Below are 27155 nucleotides of genomic sequence, written 5' to 3' on the forward strand. Positions count from 1 at the left end.
GCTGTTCTATGAAAACCTGAGAAGTTTGTTTAAAACAGTAGTTAACACCAAGCCTCATGAAAACTAAGAAATATAACAAACCGGTTGGGCCTTATGTGTTTAAGTTTGAAGCAAAATTAGGTTAGAAATCTCACTGAGCAGTAAGTCCAAATATAAACATGGAGTGTGGGACAACTAGAAAACCAACCAACGCATGAGAGTCCCTTAAAGTGACAGGCTAGACAAGGAGAACATTAATTAGAATCAGATCTATGGTAACTTTGGGAGATCCACAACTCAGGTGGAAGAATCTGACAGGACAACTAGTAGGTCTGCAGCCCACAAATCTGGTCTTTATGTAGAAAAACACACAGAGGAGGTCCACTTCACAAAACATGAGGGAAACACGGCAGACATGCAGAAGACAGTCCTCTGGGGAGATGAGACCAAAACGTAGCTTATGTTTCATATGCAAAACACTTTATGTGGGTGACAAACTGGGCTGCACAACACACTGAACATATCATCCTGACAATGAAAAAAGTTTGTGGTGGCTGTATCATGATGTGGGGATGCTTTTCTTCAACAGGGACAGGTAAGCTTGTCAGATTTGATATGAAGACAGATGAAGCTAATTACCGGTAGAAAACCTGAAAAAGAATTGAGACTGGGTCTAAGGTTCACCTCCCAACAGGGCAACGACCCTAAACATACAGTCAGAACTACGATTCAGTGGTGCTGATCAAAGCATATTTATGTGTTAAAATGGTCTAGTCAAAGTCAAATCAGAATCTGTGACAAGACTTGTATGAGATGAACAACATCTTATCTGAGACAGAGCAAATTGGCAAAGAAAAGATTTTAGTAATACCTCAACAGGCTTGCAGCAGCAGTTGCGAGTTTGTGGTTTATAAACTATTAACTTAGATGTGTTAAAGACTTAGAGCAAATGGACTGAACTGAATTATTTTTTTCAAAGTTAGTGTTTTTCTTCTACTTCACACTAAGGCATTACTTTGCGTGGCCAATCACATAAAATCCCAACACAATGTAGTGAAACATGCTTCTAATGTGACAAAATGTGGCATAATTCAAGCAGAAATAGTACTTTTGCAATTCACTGCAGTTCCTCCTTGTCATCTGCTTCGAAATGAACTAAACTCAAAAAGGTCAGGGGTCAGTGTTTGGAAAAAAATTCTCATGTTGACCAGTTGAAAGGGAAGCAAAAAGAAAGCCCGTGATTTGGGATTACGAAGGAAAGACGATCCAGAAATGTGATGTTTTTATTTTTTATTTACAAGTAAAAACAAGAAAACTTCACAGGAGTGTATGTTTAAAACGAAAAAACAGGAATTTGTAAAACAACTTCAGCTATTCTTTGCACTCTGCCCAGATCTGACCTAAAGTAAACAGTCATGAGTTTGGCTGTTTATTCATTTTTATTAAAGAGGCACATGAAACTAATCTGAAAAAAAAGGCTTTTGTCAAAACCAAGGCCTAACGTTAAAATCAAAGCACTAAATGCTTCATTTAAGGTGCAACTCAACCAGGCCTTTAGAAACACATCAATATGATGCAAAAAATAGAAACAGGATATTAACAAGATGAAAAAAAAAAACAAAAAAAAAGAAAACGTTGCGACGGACTTGTGATTAAACTAAGTTGCGTTCTCACTGAGAACTATAATAAACAGATTTTTCAACAGTGAAAGCTTTTATTGACAGTAATGCCTGCATCTTACTCCCCTCTCATTCATCTACTTGTTTTTAAGTGTGAGGCTTGTGAAATATGCAGGAGAAACGTGACTAATAGCTAAATATCTCGCCATCTGCTTTCAAATCTGCTGCAACACTCGAACACATTAAACCTCATAAAAAAAAAAAATCAGAACTATTGATGGGAAGGTCAAGGCCATTAGAATAAGCCGCTTCCTCTTGTGAGATATTTTGAGACGAAAACTCTATCTCAGTTATGTTTCTGTAAGAATCAGTCATGGCATGGAACCAGAACAACCCACCATGCTTTCTGTGCACGGGTTTCACTCAATGTGGGGGGTTTCTGTGGCATCACATGGAGGGTCTCGGGTGCTAGAAGCAGTGGCAGAGTCCCTCCGACCAAACAGAACTTCCTGTAGAGATTAGAGAAGTCATAATATAGTTAACATGCAAAAGTGCACCACTCTATTTTGTTTAAGAGAAAATGCAGCTGACCTGCACAGTCTCCAGAGAGCGTGTCCAGCCTCCAGGTGAGTCTGTCCTGGCTGCAGCAGATGTAGAGCTGTCAGCAGGAGCGACCTGAGCAGGGGCCCGAGGCTCAGCCGGTTCCGAGGCTGCTGGATGTGACAATGAAGACAAGACAACTGCTGTGCCAGTTTCCTCCTCGATTGGCGTTTCTTGTGAGCCTCCCAGAACAGAAGAAGAGTTTGACAGAGCCGAACCGATCCCAGACATGTTACTGGGCGCCGGGCTGCACTCTCCAGACGTGCTCGGTGGAGTGGGATTGTTTTTCTTCCTGCGAAGCGTTTCGATCCAGCTGGAGCTGTGTTTGGAGGCAAAATTGGCGAGGGCCAAGGAGGAGAGCCTCATGTTTTTTCCTGAGGTAATCAGCTCTCCAAAGCCTTCCTGATGGGAGAAGGCGTAGCCGGACCGCCTGGAACCCCCTCGGGCGCCCAGGCGACCCTCGGAGACGCTGCCTGTGCCGCGCCAGGCCCCTCCGATGCTGAGACCTGCCGGCTTGCGCCTCTTCTGCCTCACCAACTGCGTGTGACGCACCTGTAGATGCACCAAAATAATGAAAAATGGCTTTCACTTTTAGTTGTTGCGACATAAAATTTGTTATGAATTATAAAAAGTATAGTGTTCATTTCTTTTTGCTCTATTTTTTGCGTATAATATGCACAACATTGGTGGCGAGTTTTGCTTTCAGTTCCAATTTGACTCGATGGGGAATTCACAGGCTGAAACTCCAGAGTCAGAAGCAAGTGTTTGTCACTCTCTCATCGAAACTCCAAGCTTTATCAACTGTAGAGAAGCTAATGTCAAATTAAAGAGGGACCCTGTCACAGTGCCTTGACAGCAGATTTGCTTGGCTGACTTTCCCCCTCCACCCTCTCCCACAGTTTCAGAAAGCAGCACTTCTCATTAGGCCACACTGATTAAGTCAATATTTGCTGGACATTTAGGCTGCATGCATGTTTTTTTAGCTACGCGGTTAATGATCGGCCTAACCTGATTTCAAACTGACACACTGGGAAGACACATTAGCTCATGTTGCAATGAGGATGAAAACATCATTTCTGAAAACTGTGTTCTTTCTCACCGTGTCTGAGAGCTGAGGCTTGAGGTCCAGCTTGAGAAAGCGGAATGCCAAAACTGGAACTACGCATATTGCTGTTGCTAGTGCAATAGTTAACAACACAACTGGCTGCAATAGTGTGTTCTGGGCACTACCTGTACGCAGAAAACACACACACAGAGACAAACATGAGCACGTATCTTGAAGTAACCTTTTGATGTAACAGGAAAGTTAGTTCTTAAAATTATAAATGGATTGCCATTACTAAGATACGTTACAATTTAGATAGATAATACAAATCCGTAAAAATGATCTCACCTGAGATGGAAAACAAAGTACATTTTTACATGTTTTGTTTAGTTGAGTGCTTTGCAAATGTAGTTTTATTCCTTGATCTTTTTTCACATTCAAGAATGTTAAATCTTTTTTGGGGGGGGATTTTCTGTGACATACCAACACAAAGTAGCACATAAAAGTGAAGTGCAGAAAAAAGTGTATGGAGTTTCTTTTAAATAGATAAAAATCTGAACAGGATTAAATTGATTTTATTCAGTTTGATTTACTTCCACAAATAAGACCAAACACCAAGCAGGTGCTCAGTCCCACAGGGTACCCAACATGCCACGCATGTCAGTGAGAAAGTCGTGGAGATGTTAAAATATAAAATAAAAGGTTTGAATGTCTCCTAGAGATTTATTCAAACCCTCATCATGAAAATGAAACATACCAACACATGGCCTTCCAAATAAACTGAAACACATAAATAATCTGGGCAAGAAGAGCATTAACTAGTCAAGAGACCATTACACTATTTTAATTCTTGAGGAGCTGCAAAGATCCACAAGAAGAAGAATCTGCTGAAAGTTCAACTATTAGGTAAATGAGCCGCAGACCTCGTTGTTACGGAAAAATAGCAAGAAGAAAGCCATATTAAATCCTTTTTCCAGCAAGGGTTATATTGGGTGACACCAATATATAACTTTTCCTTCAAGATCCAAAACCATGCGTGGCATAAAACCACCCAGAACACACTATCTCCTATCAAGAAAAATTGGGGGTAGGATTTATATTCAGCAGGTTTATCAAAGCCGGTCAGAGTTCATGGGAAGATGAATGAAGCTAAATACAGAGCAATGACGGAAGAAAAGATTAGAGTCTGAGGAAAAACTTCAAAACGGTTGTTCAAATATATTCTCCATCTGTCCTCCAGTCTGAGTTTAACTAGACAATTTTTGTTAAAGAAGACATACATAATTTTCTTTCAAATACACAAGCAAACTACTTTGTGTTGGTTTATTACATAAAACTGAATAAATGACACTGAGGTTTGTGGTGGTGATGTGACAAAATGTAAGAATGCTGAAGGCCATGAACATTTTTGCAGGGCTTCTTAAGGAGCCCAAAGACGAGAGCGAGGGACCAACCTATGAAGCGGAAGTGATTGGGAAAGATCCTGAAGAGGATCTGGCTGTGCAGCGCAAACATGATGGTGAAATAGGAGCCCACAGAGCTCCAAACGAACATGTGGTTAAAGACCGTCCAGAAGCCTGTATCTAGAGCGATCTGCAAATAAAGGCATCGTGATTATTTACCAGTGGAGTAAACAGCCCTAAAATAAGTTAACTCCAAACAAGAGTCTCTCACCTGTACACTGACAACAATAACCAGAGCTGTCGCCGTTGTGACTGCGAATGTCTGGTAGTCGGCAAGGGGCACCCCGTTGCTCTGAGTGGCATCGGACAGCACAACGTAGGGCACAAAGAAAAGCACCACTGAGGTGTAGATGCCTTGGCTGATGCAGATGAAGAACTCCTTCTTGTTGAAGAGGAGGTTGAGCTGCCCGGGCTCGTACAACTTCGGATACTCCAGACTTCTGTGATCTGGAACATCCTGCCATAAAAGGGGAAACGAGAGATGTTATTTGCTAAAATAAGAGTGTGGACAAGTTAACGGCAGAGGTGATAGCTTGGTGGTTTGAGCAAAATGCAAACATAAGCAAGTACTATTATAAAAGCAGAACAAACATTTCGCACGCTAGACAGCCAAAGTGCAATATGTGGGAACATTAAAAGATGAGTTAATGGCTTATGGGTGAAAATAAATCGGTGCTGGTTTGTGCTTTTACTTCATCCTGCTGAAAAGGATTACTGTAACATGTAACCTTGGTGTAAAGTAATAATGAAAAAGACCTGGTCAAAAACCCCCATGGCCAGCACAGGGAGGGAGGTGTACACAATGTTGTAGAGTGTGATGAAGTACTGATCATACACCGTCTACAACAAAAGAAGACAGTAGACCAACACAGACACAAGGTGAAACTCTCAATCCGCTCATACCCTCCCAGCACCTTTCGTTCTTAACGCGTCGTTCTGTTTGTACCTGGGCAGAGAAGCCACAGAAGAAGCCGAACCAGAAGTGCACCATGGTGAAGGCAAAGTTCTTGTAGAAGAAGTAGCAGAGGAAACGGCACATGCGTAGGTAGGACCAGCGGCCGTGGACCAGCAGGAGACGCTGGAGGAAGCGGAACTGGGCGAAGGAGTAGTCGCTGGCCAGCACGGCCTGGATCCCCTCCTGACCGGAGATACCCACTCCAATGTGAGCACCTGTAGGAAGAAAGAAACAAACTAACAGATGTAGAGCTAAATCACTCTGTGACTCCAGAGCCATAGAAAGTGTTTGGACCACAATTCTGATCAGCAACTGTTTAATGAGCAAAATATCACACATGTATCAACTAGACTAAAGGCAAGTCTTATAACTTCACTTTCAGCTACAGTACCAACCGTTTCATAATAAATATGGCATCAGCACTGATGCAATCAAAAACCTACAGGGAGTCACCATGGATATGAAGGATACATTCATTTGTTCTTTTTGTGATGCTTTTTCCAGTTTGGCCTGTTATTCAACAAACAGCTTCAATGATTTTTAAAGTATTTGGTACTCAAGTTTGGACTTAAAGAAGAGTTGGAATCATTGTGCTGTCGGAATATCCAAACGTGTGCAAGTTAGATATTGGATATTGGATATTGCATATGAAAGGAAATTGGTAAAGATTTTCAAGAACAACCTAGAAACCACCATCAAATCTTGCTTAAAAGAGCCAATACTAGAGTTTCTATTGTTCTGTCTGAACGTTTGAGCCTGGTGGCAGCGGACAGCTAAAAACCCTTTTAGAGTCTGTTTACCTGTCAGCGGTTCTAGGACATTTGAGGATGGGACAATGAGGTGAATTATGTCTAGCTTCCCCAATAAATCTAAAATCAACTGCCAGGTGATTGAAACATGGACAAAATTGAGCGTTTCTATCAATTTTGTAAGACAATGATCCAAATACATATCAATTGTTGCAGATTATTATTCTGTAGTGATTCTGATCTCAACTTAGTTGATGATACACTGACGAAGCTTAAGAGCAAAGAATGTGACTGAAAACTAGCTAAGAAAAATAAATTCTACCAAAAAACATGGTTTTCTTAGATTTTCTTAACTTTTATCCCATTGGTTTAGTGAAGAAAACAGTTTGTTTTGTTTTTTTTCTCACAAATTGACTCTAGTAATCACAGGATGGGAACAAACCACACCCGTCACTATTGCACTGATTCCATTTCTGCTTTAGACTTGCATAAATTTATTTCTTACACATAAAGACAGACAAAAACACAAAAAATGGTGCAACCCACAAAAACAGAAACAATGTTGAGTTAACTACAAACTACAATGCTTCCGCATGTAATTAAAAAGACAAACTGCATTCAACATTACCCAGCAGTACTTGTGAGCTTTTGCATGGATCGTTTGTTTTAAAAAGTTTTGCACAAATGTTAGTTTTAAAATAAAACTAAACCCAATCCAGACAGTGGAAACTAATGTCTAACCTCATGAAAGCATTGCAACCAGTGCAACATACATTTCAACATGACCGACGTCACGGCTAGCAACACGTAAACAACTCTTGCAGCCACTTCTTCTGAGAATTTCAGCTGCTTCAAGGTAGACCTGGCCATCACATGACCAAACCTGACATCTCTCTTTTACTACCCTGCAGTAACCCTGTTACTCTCCTTCCTCTCACAGATTGAACCCTTCTGCACAACTCACTTTTGATCATGCTGACATCGTTGGCGCCGTCTCCTATAGCCAGAGTGACAGCCTTCTTATGTTTCTTGATGAGCTCCACCACCTGAGCTTTCTGCAGCGGTGTGACTCTGCAGCAGATAACCGCTTTGCAGGCACACGCTGTCGACACAAACTCGGCTTCCATGTCTGCCTCGAGCGCGTGTGCCTGTAAAATCAACAGACTAGAAGTTTCTTTTGGAAATATAAAAGGAATCATTGCAAATGCTCACTCCATGTTTTAAATTTGTTTACATTATTCTTACCAAACTATGACCGCTGATTATGAGGGCAAACTCCCCTGAGATGCTGTCCATGTCACCAGAGGCAGACGGAGGGAAAGAGGAGCAATGCAGCTGTTTCGACCCTCTTCCTGTTGTGCAGTCTCCTTCTTGCCCGTCTTTCATCCCATTACCCATGAAACATGCCTCAGACCAGGCCTCCATCCCTTCAGTTTTCCCCCCGTCTTTAGCACGGGACAGTTCTATCATCCTTTCCCTCGCGCTCCTGAAGAGCAAGAGAAAAAAAAGATACTGAACATCATCAGTTTTTAAAGCACAAACAACCAAAAGGGAATAAAAAAAACAAAAAAAACAAAATGGAGGAACATAACAGGCAACTTATAACATGAAACATTTTAAATTGGTTAGCTGAAGGATGATGTATTGTTCAGGTTTTGTCAGATTAAGTAACATTTTTATTTGCATATTAAAGAGCTGACTTTAAGATACTGTCATCTGCTGTTTACAGTTTTTAGGTCTAGCACAGATTTTTCCCTTTGTTTATCTTCTGTCAGCCCCTTTTATGGATCCATTGAACAAGATACTGGGATGTTCAGGTAGGCTTAAACTGAGCTAAAAAAAACTAAAGCTGAAGTAGCCTAAGCAATGAAACGAAGGACAAATTAACATGAGTGAAACATAATCAAAACACAGATAAACTAAAATAAGCAATACATAAGACAAAACAAGCAAAACTGTATTAAACTAATGCAACTTCTGTCACATTTTCCTGAAGAAACCAGCTGTATTTTGACATCTAGAGACAATAGCTGACCTGAGTTCTTGTCGTACACTCTGAACGGTGTGACCTCCTATGATGAACACCTCAGTCATGTCATCAGTCAACATTTTACAGGAGTAGCCTATGTTGACTGCTGTCTCTGTCGGAAAGAAAAAGGAGGAGATTAATTCACACTACACTCAGTTTTTATCACACAAATGTTTAGTTTTCACAACTAAATTCTCTAAACACTTCCTGCTGCAGCGCACTATATTTTGGTAGTCAATTACAATCATATACTTCTGCTAATTATATTTATCTCACTCAGTGGAAACTCTGCAGTTATCGTATCTGATTATTTTAATTTATGATCTGTACTTTGTTAAGCCATAGCAGGGTTAAAAAAAAAATCTGACTGTTTGGATCAAATAGGTCTGTCATATTATACTTTGAGTGTTCAAAATAAAGATGAATAGCTGAGATTAATAACTGAGAATATTCCACTTTTTCTAATTTTCTGAACACCAGACGGCAAATTAACCTGAACGCTGGTGAATAGTGTGTTCATCTCACCCTGTTTGTCTCCGGTCAAAACCCAGATCTTAATGTTGGCCAGAGAGAGGAGAGCAATGGTCTCTGGGACTCCTTCCTGCAGCTTGTCCTCAATAGCTGTAGCACCTAGGAGCTGGACACAGAGACAAATGTTTATATCCAAATTAGATTACGCTCAAAATTAGACGTTTTATCTTGTTTTGTAGGGGAAACCATGGAAGTAACTATTGACTAACCTTCATATCCTGTTCTATCTTGTCATAAGCTGCAGCCAGCCTGTCCTCCCTGCAGTCAGTGGCCTTGTCTGCACAGCGGTGGCTCTCTGACCAGGCCTCCCACTCGTCCTCAGAAAGCTCCCGGTACGCCAGAGCAAGAGTCCGTAACCCATCGGCTCCATACTCCTGGAAACAAAAATATACACGCAGCATGTGTAAACATATCAACTGTAAGCAACCTGCGGAAAGCGTACACTGCATGTGAATACTATCTGAAGGGAAGCCATATCTTACATGTTTAACCTTCTCTGATGCTTCAGTTTAAGCAAGTGGACACTAGGTGGCACTGCAGCACCAATTCTGCTCATAAACTGTTTACTTACATTTAGGTGGTCTGAGGTGATGCTCATCAGTTCCTGGTTGCAAGGGTGGAGTCTCTCTAACAGTACTGTGTCAGCTCCTTTACAGTACAGGCAGATCCTGCCTTCTGGGTTACGCACTAAATTCAGATGACAAAGATGCATATAAAATATCATGAAATCATCACCTCTCCTCCGTTACCCTCAGATACATATATTTTTGCTTCATGGCTGGTTCAGCAAAACTCATTGCTTTACAAATGTGTTATGCACACTGTGTAATGCCATTAGATGGTATAAATGTATGTGTTTATATTTTATAAAATTTTCGAGATTAAAAAGTAACTCAGATCAAGACTTCCTGTCATCTTGCGAATGTCGTGACTAGAGGATATATTTGGGTTTCTCAGAAGTGGGGTTCTGTTGAGCTGGTTTTAGCTGTCAGTATTCATTCTGAATGAAGTTTGCATGTTTTCCTGGTTCTCTCCAGGGACTGGCTGACTGGATGGATGTTTTTCTATTTACTCAGGCTATTTTTGTTTGACATAAAAAAGTATTTGTTGGTCTACAACATTTAAAAAAAACAACACAAATCTACAAAACTGTAACTTTCTTTACAGTACTTTAAATAGAAAAAAGATTTTTTTAAGTCACTGTTCTGCCAAAGAACACAAAGAAAAACCAGGAAAATATTTCTTAAATATGAAAAGTTAGTAAAAGTAAATAGAATGACTCCTTGACAAGTTTAGCAGTATGTTAACAACCCTCCCTACCTATAACGGACATCCTTTTGCGGATGTTGTTGAAGTCCAGTATGGCGAGCAGCGAGTAGGTGACGGTTCTGCCCATCTCGGTCGTAGTAATTGTTCCAGGTGTTCGAGAGCGAAACACAAATCCAAAGTTTCGAGCTGCTGTCACCAGAGCGCCCTCATCTGGAGATTGTGCCTTATAGACCAGCTCTCCTGGGTGGACAGATGAAAAACAATGCAAAACATAGGAAGTCATAGACAAATGGCAAGTTGCTGTTTGTGTTTCCCTTCCTTCTGCTCACCTTCACTCTTCTCCTCACTCATAACGGTGTGACAGAGAGAAAGTAGGCGGAAAAACTCGTGAGTGTGCAAATCCCCCACTTTCACTGATTCCAGCAGCTTTTCATCATAGAAACAGAAATCTGGATTTGCCAGGGGGTTGAAAGGAGTGAAATCCAGCCTCTGAAAGATTTACAGGAGAGAATTAGACTCCAACCCGAGGAAACGATTTACTTCCAGGTAAAAAAAGAAAGGTCTACCTTTGGTTGTTTTCCTAACGGATCCACCTCACCTGGCAGAAAAACCAATGGCAGGTAAGAATGTGGAATACATTGAATATGTTTAGATATATAAACTACTGTGCATGATTTGTCGATCTCTTACCATAAGTTTGCCCATTGATGGAGCACTTATTAAAGGTCATAATGTTCTGAGTTAGAGTTCCGGTTTTATCGCTGAAGATGTATTCAACCTGAATAAAAATGAGCATAAATTCGAAAATGTTATTTTTTTAAATCAGAGAAAAAGGGTTCAGGAACTGGATTCCTTTCACTTTAAACATCCTCTCAAAGCTGACATCCCTTTAAGATTAATGCATGCTTTTGTAAAGGTTTCTTCCATTTTGTATTTGTACTTCACAAATACAAACAAACAAACAAAAGTTCAAAATAACTGAACTGAAACCCCAGGCGAAGTTTGCAACAGCTTAGAGCCCCACTAAGTTCCCAGAGCACTTTAACTAACACAAAGCTGGATTATAAACTCACCAGAATAGCCTAAAGAAAAGCTTCATATTTTTTATTTTATATATCAACAGCATCATATTTTAACATAAAGATCACCATGACTCACTTACTCTCCCAAATCTTTAATAGTTAACATGCAATTAGCTGGAAATGCCACTTAAATTAAATTCTCCCCTTGTACTGGCCTTGTGAGTAACATTTAGATAAGAAGGATTAGAGACCCTCTGAGGAGCCCACCTGGCCAAGCTCCTCGTTCAGAGTGGTGGTCCTGGACTCGGCCGCTGTGTTGCACCGAGAACAGAACATCTGCTGGTCCCAGTTAATGAAGTAGCTGTGACCCAACCGGATCACCTCCACACTAACAGAGCAAAAACCCCCAAAAACAAACAAAAAAACATTAAAATATATTAAACTATGGATGAAGACACATGCAGTTTGCTGGTTGTTTTTTTATGCATAGATTAACTCCTATAAAAACAATTAAATAAAGTGAAACCTAAATAAAGTGGTACTTTATTGTTTTTATACAAAACCTGACTGAATTCCACCCACTGTAGCTCAAAATCTTAAATATTTAGTGAATAGATAGAGGAATTGTAATCAACACAATTACAATTCCTCCACTTAGTCAGGATTTAGCATTCAAAGGTTCATTTGTTCATGTTGTTTCTGTAAAACATAACTGTCAATTATTCATGAAAAACTTGCTTATCTGCACATTTTTAGCTGTAATTTTGTTGTTATTGGTTCACTTTTCATATCCAACATGTGATACTGTCTTTCTTGGTGAAGTCATATCAATTGGTCTTTTATTGGATTAAATAAAAGTCTTAAGTATGAAACTGATTTAATCCGGTCTACCTTACATAGTTTGACCTTGTAAGTGTTATATTTAAGGCTTTTTGTAGTGCAACGCCTTTCTTAATTTAATTTTGCGTATGGTTTTATAAACATGCTTTCAGATGGAGATAGCTGTCACGATGGGGCAGGTGTTAGTCTCAGTTATTATCTCAACAACAATATTCATAAATTTCATAGATTTTTGTCCTTTTTGATATCCTGCACCTTCTCTTACCTGACATATAGAGAAATAGGAACGACAGTGTTAAGGATGATGATGTAGGACCAGAAGGAAAGGAAGGCTGAGAACATAAAGTTGTCCACAGGAGGGTCCCAGGGAAGGTAGCTCTGGAACAAGGAGCCCACCTCTCTCTCCCACACTGCATTGCCCACAGCCAGGATCACACCCATACACACCAGGAAACCAAAGATCTAACAGCGATGAGCAAAAAGAAACATCACAGAGGCAGAGTTAGGTCTACTGTCTTGTAATCCAAAATTAGAACGAGTCTGTCATCAGCATGTGCAGGTGTACACAAAGCCCCTGAGATGATATTCTGAAATAGTTTGGGGCTATGAAAGTGAGAGGTTTGGAGTGTCTTACCCAGAGGACCAGAGTGTTCATCAAACGATCGATGCTTGTACGCTTAAACTTGGTGCGACCGCTGTTCTGCATTAGCTTGGTATCTGGGCCTGTGGTGGCAACAGAATCAAACCTGCTTGTTTCATATACACCGCGTTCACCCAATCATTCACAAATACAAATACGCAAATGCAGACCTGCAAAGATAACCAGGCCGTAGCACGCCTCCGTGTTGCGGAGGACACATCCTCGGAGCAGCATGTTCTGGTTGGTCAGGGGGTATTTCTTCTCTCGCCAGTACAGAGTGCCACAGAAGCGATCTAGTTTGTTGTTGGGAGGCTCGCACACCACTTCACCTTCACACAAGAAGACGTTGTAGTGTATTAAATAAAAATAGCGCACACCTACATGGCAGGCAATTACCAAACCCCGTTGTTGCAAAGCATCTACATCAGAACCAACATGATCTCGAGCTGAATTTATCATCCCTTTGCTGCTGTCACTATAAACACACCCGGAGAGACACTTCTTTAGTAAGATGATATCAGGCAGAGTGTGGGCTGATTTGCTGCAGTATGGCTTTTCCTGAGTGGGTGTGCATGCGTGTGTGTGTGTGTGTGTATTGGGGGCGTGCTTTGCTGACTCAAAGCTCTTTCGGTGGCGGGTGGGCGGATGGGTGATGACACCGTGTCATTCAGCCGCACCAGAGGACGTACAATGTGAGGATGTGAATGTTTCAATTATTTATTTGTCAAACTGTGAAAGGAGGAAAACATCTGAATTACACAGTTGGCTGCACACTGAAAATCATCCGAACGATGTACCAGACGGGAAAACCGAGAGAAAATCAACTTGTTTCAACCAGTCTCACCGTCAAACGATGCCAAGTTGTTGGGATCACCGAGCTCAGCGGTCACTGACACAGACTGACGCACCTTCATGTTGGTCTCTCTGCAGGTTGACAGAAAAACATCCTTTTTAGAAGCAGTTGCCTTTGGAGGTTATTATGAACTGTGAGTGGACACTGATGCGGAGGGAGCTTTCTGACCCGTCAAGCTCGGCCGTCTCGATGTAGCACAGGCCGTGTGGTTCGGTGCTCGATAACAGGAGCAGGTCCGCCTGAAAAGAGATGGCTGACGTTAGCATTAACTGCAAGGCACATGCAGCAAAACGCTGCTGTTACAGAGAGAAGTCAATAATAATTACACACGAAGAGAGTTGGAGATTAAATGCGTGATTATTAGTACTTCTGCTGAGGAAGCAAAAACAATATATATATATTTGCAATCTTATGCTTCAATCTATCAGAATAGCTTTCATAAGCAATAATGACTGAAGCTAATTAGGAAGAAACCGTTTGAATCTTGGCAATAAAGTGAATCTTGTTGAATTGGTGTTTACTGTGTTTTGGTATAGATAGATAAAAAATTTGTTAGTTTTTTTTCCAACAGAATGATCAGAATGAAGTTGGGGGGCTGTAATAAATCACGACAGAAAACAGAGGATGATGGATTTCTGAGTTACACTGCATTTAGAAATCACAGCTGAGATGCACACTATCAAGGAAAGATGTAAATGATACACATTGTTGGAAATGGGTGAATAAAATGGATGTGGATTACAGTTACACCCGGCCTCTTGTTTCTTTTTCTTCTTCACAGCATCTCTACTATTCTTTAAGTGTCGATTGAGAGGCAACATATTATGCAGATTTTATGGCTTAAATAGATGTTGAAATACACCATTGAAAAAAGATATCCATATGCAACTCAAAATAAGAGATCTACCCTTTTTAAACACTGAAATAAAATCTGGCAAACCTTTCATGTTTTGACAAATCCATTCATCCATTATCCAACACCTTTATCCCTAGTGAGGGATAAAGGGATAAGGGCTTTTTGAAAAAACAAAACAAACAAAGAAAAAAACCCCCACTGACTTTATTGCTTTTAAGCCACTTTGTTTGTCTTCTGAGGTGAATGGATTGCATATTTATTATTGCAGCTGAATTTGTGTCAAAATAAACTAATTTTTAAAAACTCACTCCCACACTTACCGCCACAAACTGATTGTTTTCCAGCTTTATGATGTCACCCACTTTAACGTTCATCCACTTTTCGTTCTGCAGCCTTCCACAGCAAATCAGAATAACATGTAGAGCTTAAATGGGACAGTTTGAACTGCAAAAAGCAAGAGCACACGCATGTAGGTCTTCAGCTGCGATGACTTACGAGCCTCGGATGAGAACCTGAGACTGCCGATTGTTCACTTGGTTGTCGCTCTTGTGGCGAAACTGCAGGGCACAGATACAGTGGTGTTACGTCAATGAGACGAGTGTGCGCTCAACTTCAGGGTGTGGAGAACACATGCTCACATAGTCATCGGAGGCATCCTTTACTGCAGTGATGCTCAGCACCAGAGCCAAAGGCACAATGGTAGTGAACCAGGACAGGGAGGAAATCTGAGGTATCAACTAATAAGGACAGGAGAAGATGAGATTTTTCACATTAGTATAAATGGGCAGCAACAATGCCTTTAAAATTATTTAAACACATAACCCTCTGTGTATTTAATTGGGATTTTATGTGATGATGAACCATTACAAAAAGCAGTTACTAATTTTGAACTGGACAGGAAGTGATGCAGAGTTTTCAAGGTTTCAAGGGATAATAAGTCTGACAAGTGTGGTGTGATTTTGTATTTAGCCCCATGAGTGAAAGACTTTTTATGCAATTACAGCTGAAAGTCTGTTGGGGTTTTGTCTCTATTAATTGTGCCCATCTAGAGACTGGAAATGTTACCAATTCTTCTTTGAAAGAGCTCAGCCAGATTAGGATGGTAGTGTCTGAAAAAAGCAGGTTTTAAATCTCGACTTGAAAGGGGCATTACAACACATGAATGCACTCCATTAAGTTAAGTTAAGTTTCTGTTTCGGGTCATTGTTCCAGTGGAAGGTGATCCTCTGCCTCAGTCTTAAGTCTGTTTCTCCTTTCAGTCTCGTTTCTTTGAGTGCTGGCCTGTTTTAACAAGCTTTTTATCAACACCGACCAGCTTCCGTGTCCTTGAATAACAGCATGATGCTGCCACCAATATGATTCAAGGTGAGATTTGTAAGTACAGGATGTTGATCATCCCAATAAAACATGTAAAAGTTTGCTTGTGATAAAATGTAAACATAATAAACATTAGTTCATGATGGGATCAACTCAATTTCAGAAGTTAATTCTATAAAATAAAGACGGTTTCCTGTTAAATATGGAGTTTTAAGAAATCATTGTCTTCAGTTTTATGTTCATGTTGTAATAACATTGTGAGAAAAATAGAACATACATGAACATAGAGAGTTTCAGATCCAACTCCCACTGTTCATTTCCCGTTTCAGAAGACAAAATCAGCAACAAAAAGGCTTTCCAAACAATCTGTTTCATACAGCGAGAGGACAAAAACTACATATCAGCTATGAATGAAAATCTTAAATATTTATCAGACTTTTTATTAGCCAAAATGTAGATTTAGATTTGGTTGCTCATTATTCTACATTCAGTAAACAGAAAGGATTTTGGTTACTGTAACTGGCCTGAAACAGAAAACATTTAGTCTGACTGAATAGCAGAAAGTGAGAAAAAGAAGAGCGTCTTCAGTGTAAACATAGATATTTGGTTTCAGCTCTAGATACTTTATCTGATCACCTCCTACGTGTTGCAATATGATAAGTGTCTGTCTCTTAGGCTTGTTTTTCATATGAATCGTTCTCAAGTTTTTATTTTGTCAAACAAACAATGTGGAAATGCCAAGTTTCCTAATTTCTGCCTGGCTGTCCTCACCTGTAGAATGAGCAGGAAAAGGAAGTAAGTGTTGGCTACTTCCTGGAACTGCTCAAACAGATTGACAGGCAGGAAGGTGAGGATGTTGTACTTTGATGTCACGATGCAGTTGCTCTGTGTTGAGAAGAGAGAAAAGGAAAAATTATTGTTTTAAAGGTGATCATCCGTACTTTGTAATACCCACAGAGGAAAAAGGGATAATAATCTCACCGCATACTGAAACTTTTCATTGTGTTCTCTGTCATTGGCTTTGACCTTTCTCTCCTCCTCTGCAGAAACAAAATGCGGTAAAAGATGGTGAACAATAAAATTCATATAAAATAATAGAACGGATACAACAGCATTGCACAGCACTAAAGTTATTTTAATAAAGTGACTTAAATAGACTTAATCTTCCTTTTTGGGTCCTGACACTCTCACCATGTGAATTAAGTTTTGGGAATTTTCCTTCTGCCAAAACCTTCCCCTCTGGAGGTCAAAACATAGAAGCCACTGGTTAAAAGAAAGCCAAAGGAATTACGACTGAAAGTTGGCCACAGGTGGCCTCTGGTCAGACGAGGTTGGTCATAAAATAACTCTTTAGCTAATGCAGTGAGGCTGAAAACTCTGTCTCTGATGGTGGGATCATGCTGCGGGGAGGAACAAGGCAGCTTAGATGGGAAGACGAATGCACCCAAATTCAGAGCAATCCTGGAAGAAAACCTCTGAGAGGCTGTAAAACACTTGAGACTGGATGGAGCTTCACCTTGGAGCAGGATAACGACCTAACATAGAAAAATATCTACAGTGGAATAGCTTAGACCAGAGATGTGACACTCCTAAACTCAGAGGTCAGTGTACTGTAGGTTTGAGGTGTGTTTCTGCTTCAGCTCAATCGAATCAAATAATTAGGTGATTGGCAGGACATTGTTGAACTTGACCTCCACATGCTTCGGGATTGCTGAAACAAGAACACAACCGAAGGCTGCAGCACCCCCTTGAAGAGTGTCTCGCCTAAAGCTGTTTTAACACTAAAACATGTCCAGTCTCTAGATGTATAAAGCTGGTAGCTGGAGCTGTAACTGCAGCTAAAGGTAGATCTACATGTTTTTAACTCGGAGTGCACTGCACACTATTTGACAGATGAAAACCACGTCGGTTTTACTCCACCTCAAAATTTGCATTAATTAAGATCTTCTTTGAGTGAAATTGAACAGCTCCAGACATATATGCAATAAATATTATCAGCAAGGCATAGTGCATGCACTGGACTGAAACACCGACATCCTCAACAAATTTTTGACATTTAAAAATGTCAAAAATTTCCTGCAGCTCTACAGGAAGGGACATCGCACTAGAGAAGCCCTTAAACCCATAATAAACATGCACACATAACACAAACAAAGACTCTGTGGTTTCCTGTGTCTTTGCAGCTCTGTGAAACTCTCTAAAACCAAGTAGAGCCCATGATCTAGATCTGCACCTCTTCTGAGATGAGTTTCAGCAAACAAACACAGGCTGAAAGAGTTCCCACAAGGACAAGCTTCTCATGTGACGCTCTAAGACCGACCTGATGTGGAGGATGAGCACCTGATCTGTCGAAGAGAGCTTCAGAAAATGGATTTATACCCACTTCCCATGCAAAACCTCCAACCCGGGGTGGAAAGGATTCTCTCAAGTGGAAACTTATAAAAAAGACATTAATTATTCATTTTAATTTATGCTAATCTAAAATGAATGAAACAGGGAATTAAATTAACATTTGCATTTGTTGTAGTATAGTTTTTCTAAAAACACTGAACACCAACAGCATTTGAAGGATGTTTAGCAGATTTCAAACCAGGGATCTTTTGTGTGAGTAGACTAGTTCAGATCCTACTGTCTTCTTCAATATTGCCAAATAAACTCAAATATATTAAAATTGGGAATGTGTGTAGGCTGTATCATCTCTTTGAGAACTCATTGTTTGTTAGTTTTACAGAAAAAACCTGCTAGAGATATTTTGCCATGACTAAGAAATAAATCTAGAACCAAAGATGCTTTCCTGATCATTGTATGAATCTGATTTGAGGACGCCAACAATTTCTGACTAATTCCTCAACTGTGATTTCAGAAATGAAATTCCCCAAACCTTTCACCATGCACAAATGTTGGGAGCTATGCAACAACAGTGGATAGCTTTCATTTAACTACTAAAGTACTGCATGGTACTATGACGGAATGCCATAGGTGCAATTATGAAAATATCCCACTGTCAATTGTTAGTGTTATTATAGCAAAATGGAAGAAACTGGGAATGACAGCAACATCAAATAAAATCCCAGAGGGTTCAGGGGTCAACATGCTGAGGGGCACAGTGAGCATGGATCGCAGACTTTCAGATCAGTCCTCAACTCAACCTGAAAGAGAGTCTTTGTAATCAATTAGAGCAGAGATCAAGTGGTCTTGTCCAACATCGGTGTCCGACCTCACAAATGCACCTTTTAAAAACTGGAAAAAAAAAATCACCTTACATATGAATTGTTAAATCTGCTGAACACTGAAAGAACAAATACTTTAGCTGTCAGAGTTTGGAAGTGAACAAACTCAGCCCAGCTCTCGCCTCATGTTCTTTCAATTTCAGATAGTAGATGTGTGGGTGTCCATTCTCTCAAACGTATTCCACTTAAACCCCTACACCTCCTCCGCTTTCCGACTCTCTCTTCTGTATTCTGACACTGCCATTTCATTGCTTTTAAAGGTCATGGCGCTGATGTTTTATTGCTCGATATGCACTGCTAACACTGAGGAGAGCAAGGTGCCGCTGCCGGGTAAGCACTGAGGGTTCCAGCCGCCTTACATCCGGCCCTGGCCTGCCCCCTGTGAGCTGACCACCTCAGCCTGAATGAACGATAGTCTTTACCAAACTGCGCAGTAAGTGTTTAATGTGTCTGACAAGTTCAAGGGCATCAGAAGACCTGACACAGACAGCGTGCTGCACGGTGGGCCAACATCAATCTATAAAGCTGCAAACTTTCAGTTGCAGACATTAGGGTCTAAATAAATTGTGCTTCATGTAAAACGAAAAAAAAAAAACATCATTCCCTCACAAGCCACTGATCTGAGTCACATAACATCAGCTTTAGGCAGTGGAGTTATAGCAATAATGCCCACATTAGCAGGTCAGTCTGAGTTATAGGAAATTATGATCTAATTCTGAGCTAAACTCAGAATCATAGTCATGAGACTCTCCGGAAGAGCGTATCTTTGTTGACAATGATCTAATTAGGCTAAAAGAATTGTCTGCAGTCCTGCTCATCCACAAACCCAAAGCTAATTAGCTGGAAAACAATATTGCATGTGACAGACTGAATGAGTGGGGGGTCGAATGAAAGGGGACATCAAGTGGGATCTGTGATTGTTATGCTGAGGAATGAGGTGTTCAGGTGGAAACTGGAGGATTGATCGCTGTCCATAAACACAGGGAGGCAGGCCATTCATTGCAGGGCTCCTGCAAATTTTACATTTCAAATTCAGTAAGTTCCTAGACTGATAATTTATTTATTTTTTGTTTATTATCTGTTATTTTCTGAAAGTCTCTTTAACGCTCTGGACATTTAAGTAATAAAAATAAAGTATCGAACGTTGCAGTTTCCCTTCGTGAGCAGGGTAGACATCCATCCATCCCAAACTGTAAAGCTTATTTAAATGACATCTTGCTGAAGGTTCTAACGTAAAAAAACGTTAGAACCTTCGTTCTAATATAGTCGGACAGTATATACTGTCCGACTATACTGTCGGACAGTATAGTCCGACAGTATAATCGGACTATACTGTCTTATAGTCCGATTCAGACTATAAGACAGTCTGAATCGGACTGTCTTATACTAAATACAGATTCGTTAAAGCACAGTTTGTCATCTATGAAATATAATTCGCAGGTCCTTAATTTAAATACAACTGTAAAAGCATTTATCAAACAAATATGAAAGTATATAATACATTTTTATTCTATGTTAAACCAATAAGTAAGTCACGTATTTATCATTTTACAGATAAAATATTTATATTTAATGTAACCCTTACACATCAGAGTCAGATACGATGACTGGTCTGCAGCAAGTTGCTGCACAGATTGACCAATCAGATATGAGGCTCTTGTGGATGTAAATGATGTCATAATGGATGGTGGCAAAACAAAAAGCAAAAAAATAAATAAAAATTTAATAACATACGACTTTACAAAGGAATTACATCAAATTTTAAATATCGATTATGGCATCTGATTATTCAATGTCAAATTATTTATATCTGGGATTGTTGCACTTCCATACTAGACCATTAGAAATAAAAGCACATTCCTTCATTCTTATGGAGATGGGATATGAGGAGGAATGCAGATAGAAATGGCTGAAACTGGTTTGGATGAAGATGGGATGAAACTTGAACTCATCTAAAGTGATAATGATAGATGGTCTTTATTTGCAAAATGAGATGGCATTTGTACAAACAACCGCAGCCTTAAACTCGTACCTGTCCGCTTCTTTTTCGATTTTCCTCCCCCAAGTCCTGTCTTTTTCTTTTTTCTAATGGGGAGAACCACTGGAAGCCATTTCTCCGGGATGTCTTTCAGTACTGTCATCTTTTGCTATTTCTTCTTCTGCTGCATTAAGAATAAACCGGACCGTCAAATCTCCGTGAGGTAGAGGTGACGAAGCTTCCGAACCAACTTCAGTAGAGTTGGATGGATCGGACCATCTTCACCCAGCCTCTCTGCTGCTTCCTCCCTGCACTCCTGAAGTGCGCACGCGGGCTCACGTTCAGCGGCGCGCGCCTGGCTCTGATGTCTCCCTCTCTGTCTGCACAAATGACGAGGTCATGGTTTTTTCGCAGCCCCAGACTCCCTCAAGTCTGGCTCCCGCTATGACCGCTACTTCGTTGCAGAAGCTTCTTCTGCTTGTTGCAAGGGCGCCGATAAAGCACTGCGATATCTCAAACTGCAACTTCAATCAATTGAGGCTCGCCTCGAGTTTCATCCACAACATAAACACAGCCCAACGTGGAGCATTACGTAACCCCGTTGCGGTTACCAAGGAAACCGCCACTGCAGGGATCCTACAGCTGAGCAAAATCGCTGATTAAGAAGGACGCGCGCCATTTTGGCTCAAGAATCACTCAGAGCACTACAACCAGATTGAGGAGTTTGGGAGCCAAAATATTTCCTGCAAGTTGAGCAAGAGTGGGTGGGCGCCGCAGTGGGCGGGGCCAGGCAGGTGGCACCGCACGTGCTGCACCGCGTGCCTCGTGCCAGATATGAGACACGAACGGTTCTCCTTTCATTGGCACAACAATAGCAAAAATATCGCCCTATGAAAAATTTTGTATTTACAAAATGTAACATCCATAAAGCTACCAAATGAAGTGAAACATCACTGAAAATGAAGATGAATGATGCCTTTCTGATCCTGTCTTAGATGACATAACAGCCATGATTCTTGAGGCACATGCTGTACAAAATACTGTCTTGTGGAGCGCATGATAAAATACTGAACTTGTATGTATATATATATATATATATATATATATATATATATATATATATATATATATATATATATATATATGAGAGAGAAATGTTTTTTTAAAAGTAGACAGAAAAAAATAATTGTAGTTATTGACTTCACTAGAACAAGAATCAAGTCAGTCAGCTGCATGCTTAACTCTTGTTACTAAACATTTTCACCTAGTTATAAAATGTTTGAAATGAATTTGAGTTGCAAGTAGCTGAGCTTCACCTGTCTGAGAGAAAACAATTTCAGGTAGTATTAAACAAATATGTTAGTACAAACCAAGTGGAAAATTCAGAAGAAACCTGGAAGTTTTCATCCAAGTTATGACCACAGATATAGAATATTTTGTCTACAAACTAAAATAATTCAAAAGCTTGTTCCTGTTTCTTTCCCGCTCTATGGTGTGGCTTGCCCCAATAACTGGGGAGCACACTGACCAATTTGCACGCGCTTTGAGATTGATCTGAGCACACAGATCTATGGGAACAAATAATTTACAGCGTGGTCATTTAAATCTCTCACACGCTCACTTAATGGTGTTGTGTTACACGCTCAACTCCGACAACTCCCAGCTGTGTGCTTTCGAGAGCACAGAAACAACACTTCTGCTCTGAGACCTCTCAGCGCTTTGCAGGACATTCAGACCAAGAGGCTGTGGTTCTGGATGAATTTGAGATTGAGGCATAATCCGACCAACCACAGAGAAGGTGTCATCAAGGGGAGACTGGAGACAGGTCTCCATATTTGGAGTAGATTCTGCTAGAGTGGAAATGCAACTTTTTTTAAAAATTGAAAATCAACTTGCTTTTGATACTTTTATATTTTTAATATGTATATATTTATACAAGCCGAATCTTTTGGTATGTCATACTTGTGGGCGGAGCTACAGCACTGACCAGAAGTGCCAACTCCTCTGGGTAAAACAGGTTCAAATACTCAGATGCTGGATCTTGGAGGATCGACTTTGCATCAGATGACAGAAAACAATGGGGGGAAATGTTCTAATGTGGGGCTGGTTCTGCTGTTGTCTGTTTCTGTTTAGACAATCATATCGAAATCTAAAGTTTAGAGATGCAAATATTTCTATTTGTAAACACGTATACAGATTTGGAAAGCTCCTAAACTAAGTTCCTATCTATTTACGCATGAGTGCCTAAATGCAAAACAAAATTTCTGTAGGCTAAATAGCACCAGGTTAATTTTAGGTCAGTTTCACTTCCTTTGTTTCACACAGCTTGAATACTCAGATGTTGAACGTGTTTAATATTAGGCGCTGACCTGGAGGAGGCCTCTTTCTGAACATCTCCGCTCTGCCGCCGTCCTTTTGCTCAGGCCCATGAGATTGTCTGCAGAGGCAGAAGAAAAAAGCAGTAAGACCATTAGAAGCTTCGTTATTACAACAAACCGCTCACACAAAACCAAGAGCAAGGAGTTGCGCTGATTCAGAACAGGAGGGAGAAGTGAATTAAGAACCACAAAAACAAGTAGTGTGACAAAAAGCACAGTCACCTTTCTTTGATTCAAACTACACTATAAATGTTTTTTTTTTTTTTTTGATGCATAGGGTTTACTTTCAAGTGAAAAAAGGATGCAAATCAGATATGCACTGAAACTGCTGCACAACAGGACCAACATACACATCCAGCAGACCATCTCTGCTCTCTGAGAGCAGTAATGAGGAAATGACATTCAGCAGATGGCTGCATCCGTCTCACTGACGCTCTCTGTCTCGGAGGCTGGTGGCGTTGGCCAGATACACAATCACTCTCCTCCATCACGGCGGAGGAGACAGAATAACAGAGCGGACGCACTGCACAATTAAACCTCTCCTTTTCCTCCCCTCTTCATTTATGCTGACTTGATTCTCTGGCATACCTCATTGCTTTTATTCACTGTGCTTTGTCTCAGTTAAGTACAGAAGCTGGGAGGCAGAGGATGGCAGATGAGCCATTACACATCTTTCTCTTGGGTTTAGCAGTGCATACAATACAGCAGACGCTAAAGGCAGCAAACATCAAATCACTAATCAATACTCTTTGAGAAGGAGCTGCTCTGCTCTTCTCCATGCCAGTTGGGCAGATTAACTTTCAGCTACTGTTTCCATCTTCGCTTTCCACCCTGCTTTACATTATTTTTTGTCTGCCTGGTATCTTGTTACTCCTTGCACTCCACAAACCCACAGAGGCATGAAAACATTTGGAAACAGCAGGCTAAAATTTCTCATTGTGACAATTTCAGTAAGAAGTGGAGTAGAATTGTTATTTTTATTAAGACATGGGGATTCATTTTATTATTATGGCCAGTTTCAGGTAATTTAAGCCTTAGGCGATAAATCTTCAGGCAAAAAAACTGAAGAAGGCTGCAAGACAAATGCAAAATGCTCTAAGCTAGCTCTTTTTCCTTGGTGCATAATGTGATTATCAAATGACTGTTACTGGAACCGTGGAGGTCACGCAGAGGTCTGGAAACCCTAAAGGTAAATCGGTCTTGTTTGAAAGTAAAAACTCTTGATTGTGATTTAAAGGAGTTTGGAGCAATTGAATCAATTCTAATGAATATGGGATGTTTCCCATATTCATTAGAATAGGCTTATAGAGCAAAAAGGTTAGATGTACTTACTGATGAAGAGAAGGTTAGAACTTTATGGATGTACTTAGTAAATAAAGATTTAAGTGTGAGAAAAATAAAACATCAATCTCTGCAACATCTAAGTATCAAAGAGACAATAACTGCAAAAGCATAATCAAGCTATAGCCACAAGTTGATTGTACTTTATTGTTATATGTGACAGACCAACACAAAGACAAGCACAAAAAGATTAACCTTTTTACATTTTCTTTCTTACAAACACCGTAAAAAATGTTTCTTCAACTGTAAGAAGTCACTAAAATAGTAAATTCAGTGCTATTGGGTGTCATGAAATGTCCTTGTATCGGTTTGAAGGACATTTCCTTCCTTGAAGAACAAGAAACACAGCAGACAGGTCAGAGAAGAAATTACTGAGACATTTGAGACTGGGTTAGTATGAAAACATTTTTCAAGCTTTGAACAAAGAGACGGGTTTTGCAAAGAGACCATTAATCAGAGAAGCAGCTGAGTGGATCCCAGGTCTTTCACAATCACCTTATTGCATTTTAGAAATCACATAATCCTTTACATATATCACAGTAACAGCGGCCTTGACCTTTAGTTTCCTTCCTTCATTATGCTGCTGTGTTTTTTCATGTAGGTGCAACAGTGTGAGAGCGACAGCAGCTTGCCATATTCTCTCACCTCTCTTCGCTCCTCAGCCTTTGTGTTTTCAAACCTCTTCCTCTCTGCTTGTCCATCAGTCACGTCTGGTGTGAACCTAGAGACCCGCAGGTCAGTTGAACCGAAAATGATTTCTTGGGGAAGTGAGAACCACTAGAGACAAACTGAATAACTGAGCCCCATTCCAGACATCTGGGCTAAATGTGTTTCATTACTTAGAGAAGAGTCTGGTGGATGTTTGTGAAAATCCCCAGTGAAATCTACCACTTTGAACTGCAACACCACCTGCAAGACTCTCAATACCGTAAAAAGCAATGCAGGAAAAGCAATCCACCTGTTCTACATGTCACTGGGCCACCAAGTTATTTTACAAGACTGTCACAGGATTTCATTCACAATCAAACACTGCTTCTGTTTCTGCTTCTATATATGACATCAGCCATAAAACACTTTTTTTGCAGTTGTGTAATTTCCTCTAACAACATCCATCTATGAAATGATCTCTCTGGTGATTTTAGCGTTGCCCTGATCTCCTCCCAGTCTTATGTGCCTGGAAAGGTTTTTAAAGAATAAGACGCCTTGGTGTCATCCTGATCAGACGCCTCAACAACCTCAGCTGACTTTTTTCACGTCAGAAGAGCTTTCTGGTGGCTACCTCCAAAGGCAACCTCCAGACAGCTTCTAAATGTCCTCATCAGATGTCTGAACCTCCTCAGCTCTGTACAGGGGAGTCTTGTCACCTTTCAGTTTTCAGCCACATGTATCACTGTGATGTAGTTTGTACAGATTTGGACAGATCTGATTTACTTAACAGTGGTGACAGTTTCAGGATTTTCTTCAGCAATAGCAACAGTTCAGGGACTGCTATGCACTTTGCGCCCTACATGTTTGCTATTTGTGGCAGAAATCTAAAACTCCACATCATTTTGAAAGCACTGCCCCAACCATAAAAGATGGCGGCGGCAGCATCATGCTGGGTGGATTCTTCTATTAAACAGGAATGGGGACGGTGGGATGAAGGACGGAGAGGAAGACAAAGCAAGCCGTTTTGAATCTATAAAGACTTGAGACTGGGGCAGAGACCCTCCAGCAGGACAAGACTAAACACACAGCCACAGCTACAATGTTTAAAACCATTCTTTCTTTTCCTTCCACTTCATGCCTGTTTGTGACTTTGTGTTGGTTTATCACATGAAATCCTAATAGAACAGAAAAGTTTGTGTTTGTTACAAGCGAAAATGTGGAAAGGTATGTGAACACTACTGCAAGACGCTGTAAATAATATGCAACGTCTCGTATTTCTACTTGTACTCCAGATCAACACATCATGTCGCATCAAATACAGATTTAGTCAGTTTAGAGGCGTATTTATTCAACTGACGCACAACAATAAATGAAAGTCAAGGCAGTCTGCAGGCACAGGAGGAACTCTGAGTTTCATAAACGTTATGACTCACAGAAAGCGACAGTGACTTTATATGAAATCCCCTGAATCTAACCACCTCTTCCACATAAACTGCTCTATATGATTGGCAACTTTGAAAAGTGTATTTTCTCAGTGTAACAACACAAACTGATTACTTTCCCATTGGGACAAACCTTTACATTTCCAGGTGACGAAGTCATAAAACATCAAAATTGAAAGCTACACACATAAAAAAGGGGTGCCAACTCAAAAACATCCTACCTTTTTCAACCTTGCGTCAGAAATGTGTTTCTGGAGGAAACGTTGTAGAGCTGGAGGTCATGATGAGGTTCAGACTTCTACTAGAGACGATGTGATGAAAGGAGGACTTAGTGGGGAGAGGAGAAACAAAGGTGGAGGCTCAGCAAGCAT

General features: G+C 40.4%; 1 protein-coding gene across 3 annotated transcripts; it reads right to left on the minus strand.

Annotated features, from left to right (window-relative positions):
* Positions 1–1264: 1264 nt before the first annotated feature.
* Positions 1265–27136, minus strand: atp8b2 (ATPase phospholipid transporting 8B2). Of its 3 annotated transcripts, XM_044117314.1 has the most exons (30): positions 27006–27136; positions 23345–23412; positions 16749–16807; positions 16539–16652; positions 15089–15187; positions 14946–15007; positions 14771–14843; positions 13763–13833; positions 13586–13665; positions 12912–13070; positions 12736–12824; positions 12367–12563; positions 11529–11649; positions 10930–11017; positions 10806–10837; positions 10569–10728; positions 10291–10479; positions 9542–9657; positions 9180–9344; positions 8965–9076; positions 8446–8551; positions 7656–7896; positions 7375–7558; positions 5653–5876; positions 5463–5546; positions 4918–5163; positions 4698–4836; positions 3298–3428; positions 2190–2750; positions 1265–2107 (listed from the first exon to the last, which is right to left on the minus strand). In XM_044117314.1, exons 2-30 carry the CDS (start codon positions 23367–23369, stop codon positions 2018–2020), a joined length of 4017 nt encoding a protein of 1338 aa, XP_043973249.1. In that variant the 5' UTR covers positions 23370–23412; positions 27006–27136; the 3' UTR covers positions 1265–2017. The 3 variants fall into 3 exon arrangements, with proteins under 3 accessions (XP_043973249.1, XP_043973248.1, XP_043973250.1); XM_044117313.1 differs by lacking the exons at positions 23345–23412; positions 27006–27136 and adding an exon at positions 21030–21733; XM_044117315.1 differs by lacking the exons at positions 5463–5546; positions 23345–23412; positions 27006–27136 and adding an exon at positions 21030–21733.
* Positions 27137–27155: the final 19 nt, after the last annotated feature.

The sequence above is a fragment of the Gambusia affinis genome, linkage group LG05 (genome assembly GCF_019740435.1).
Source record: "Gambusia affinis linkage group LG05, SWU_Gaff_1.0, whole genome shotgun sequence".
Lineage (NCBI taxonomy): Eukaryota > Metazoa > Chordata > Actinopteri > Cyprinodontiformes > Poeciliidae > Gambusia > Gambusia affinis.

Coding starts and splice junctions, on each gene's coding strand:
- atp8b2 (XM_044117313.1), bottom strand. CDS start 21,138: ATGACAGTACTGAAAGACATCCCGGAGAAATGGCTTCCAGTGGTTCTC. Junction 16,653..16,748: donor ATGAAAAGTTTCAGTATGCG/GTGAGATTATTA, acceptor TTCTCAACACAG/AGCAACTGCATCGTGACATC. Junction 15,008..15,088: donor AGGATGCCTCCGATGACTAT/GTGAGCATGTGT, acceptor TGTGCCCTGCAG/TTTCGCCACAAGAGCGACAA.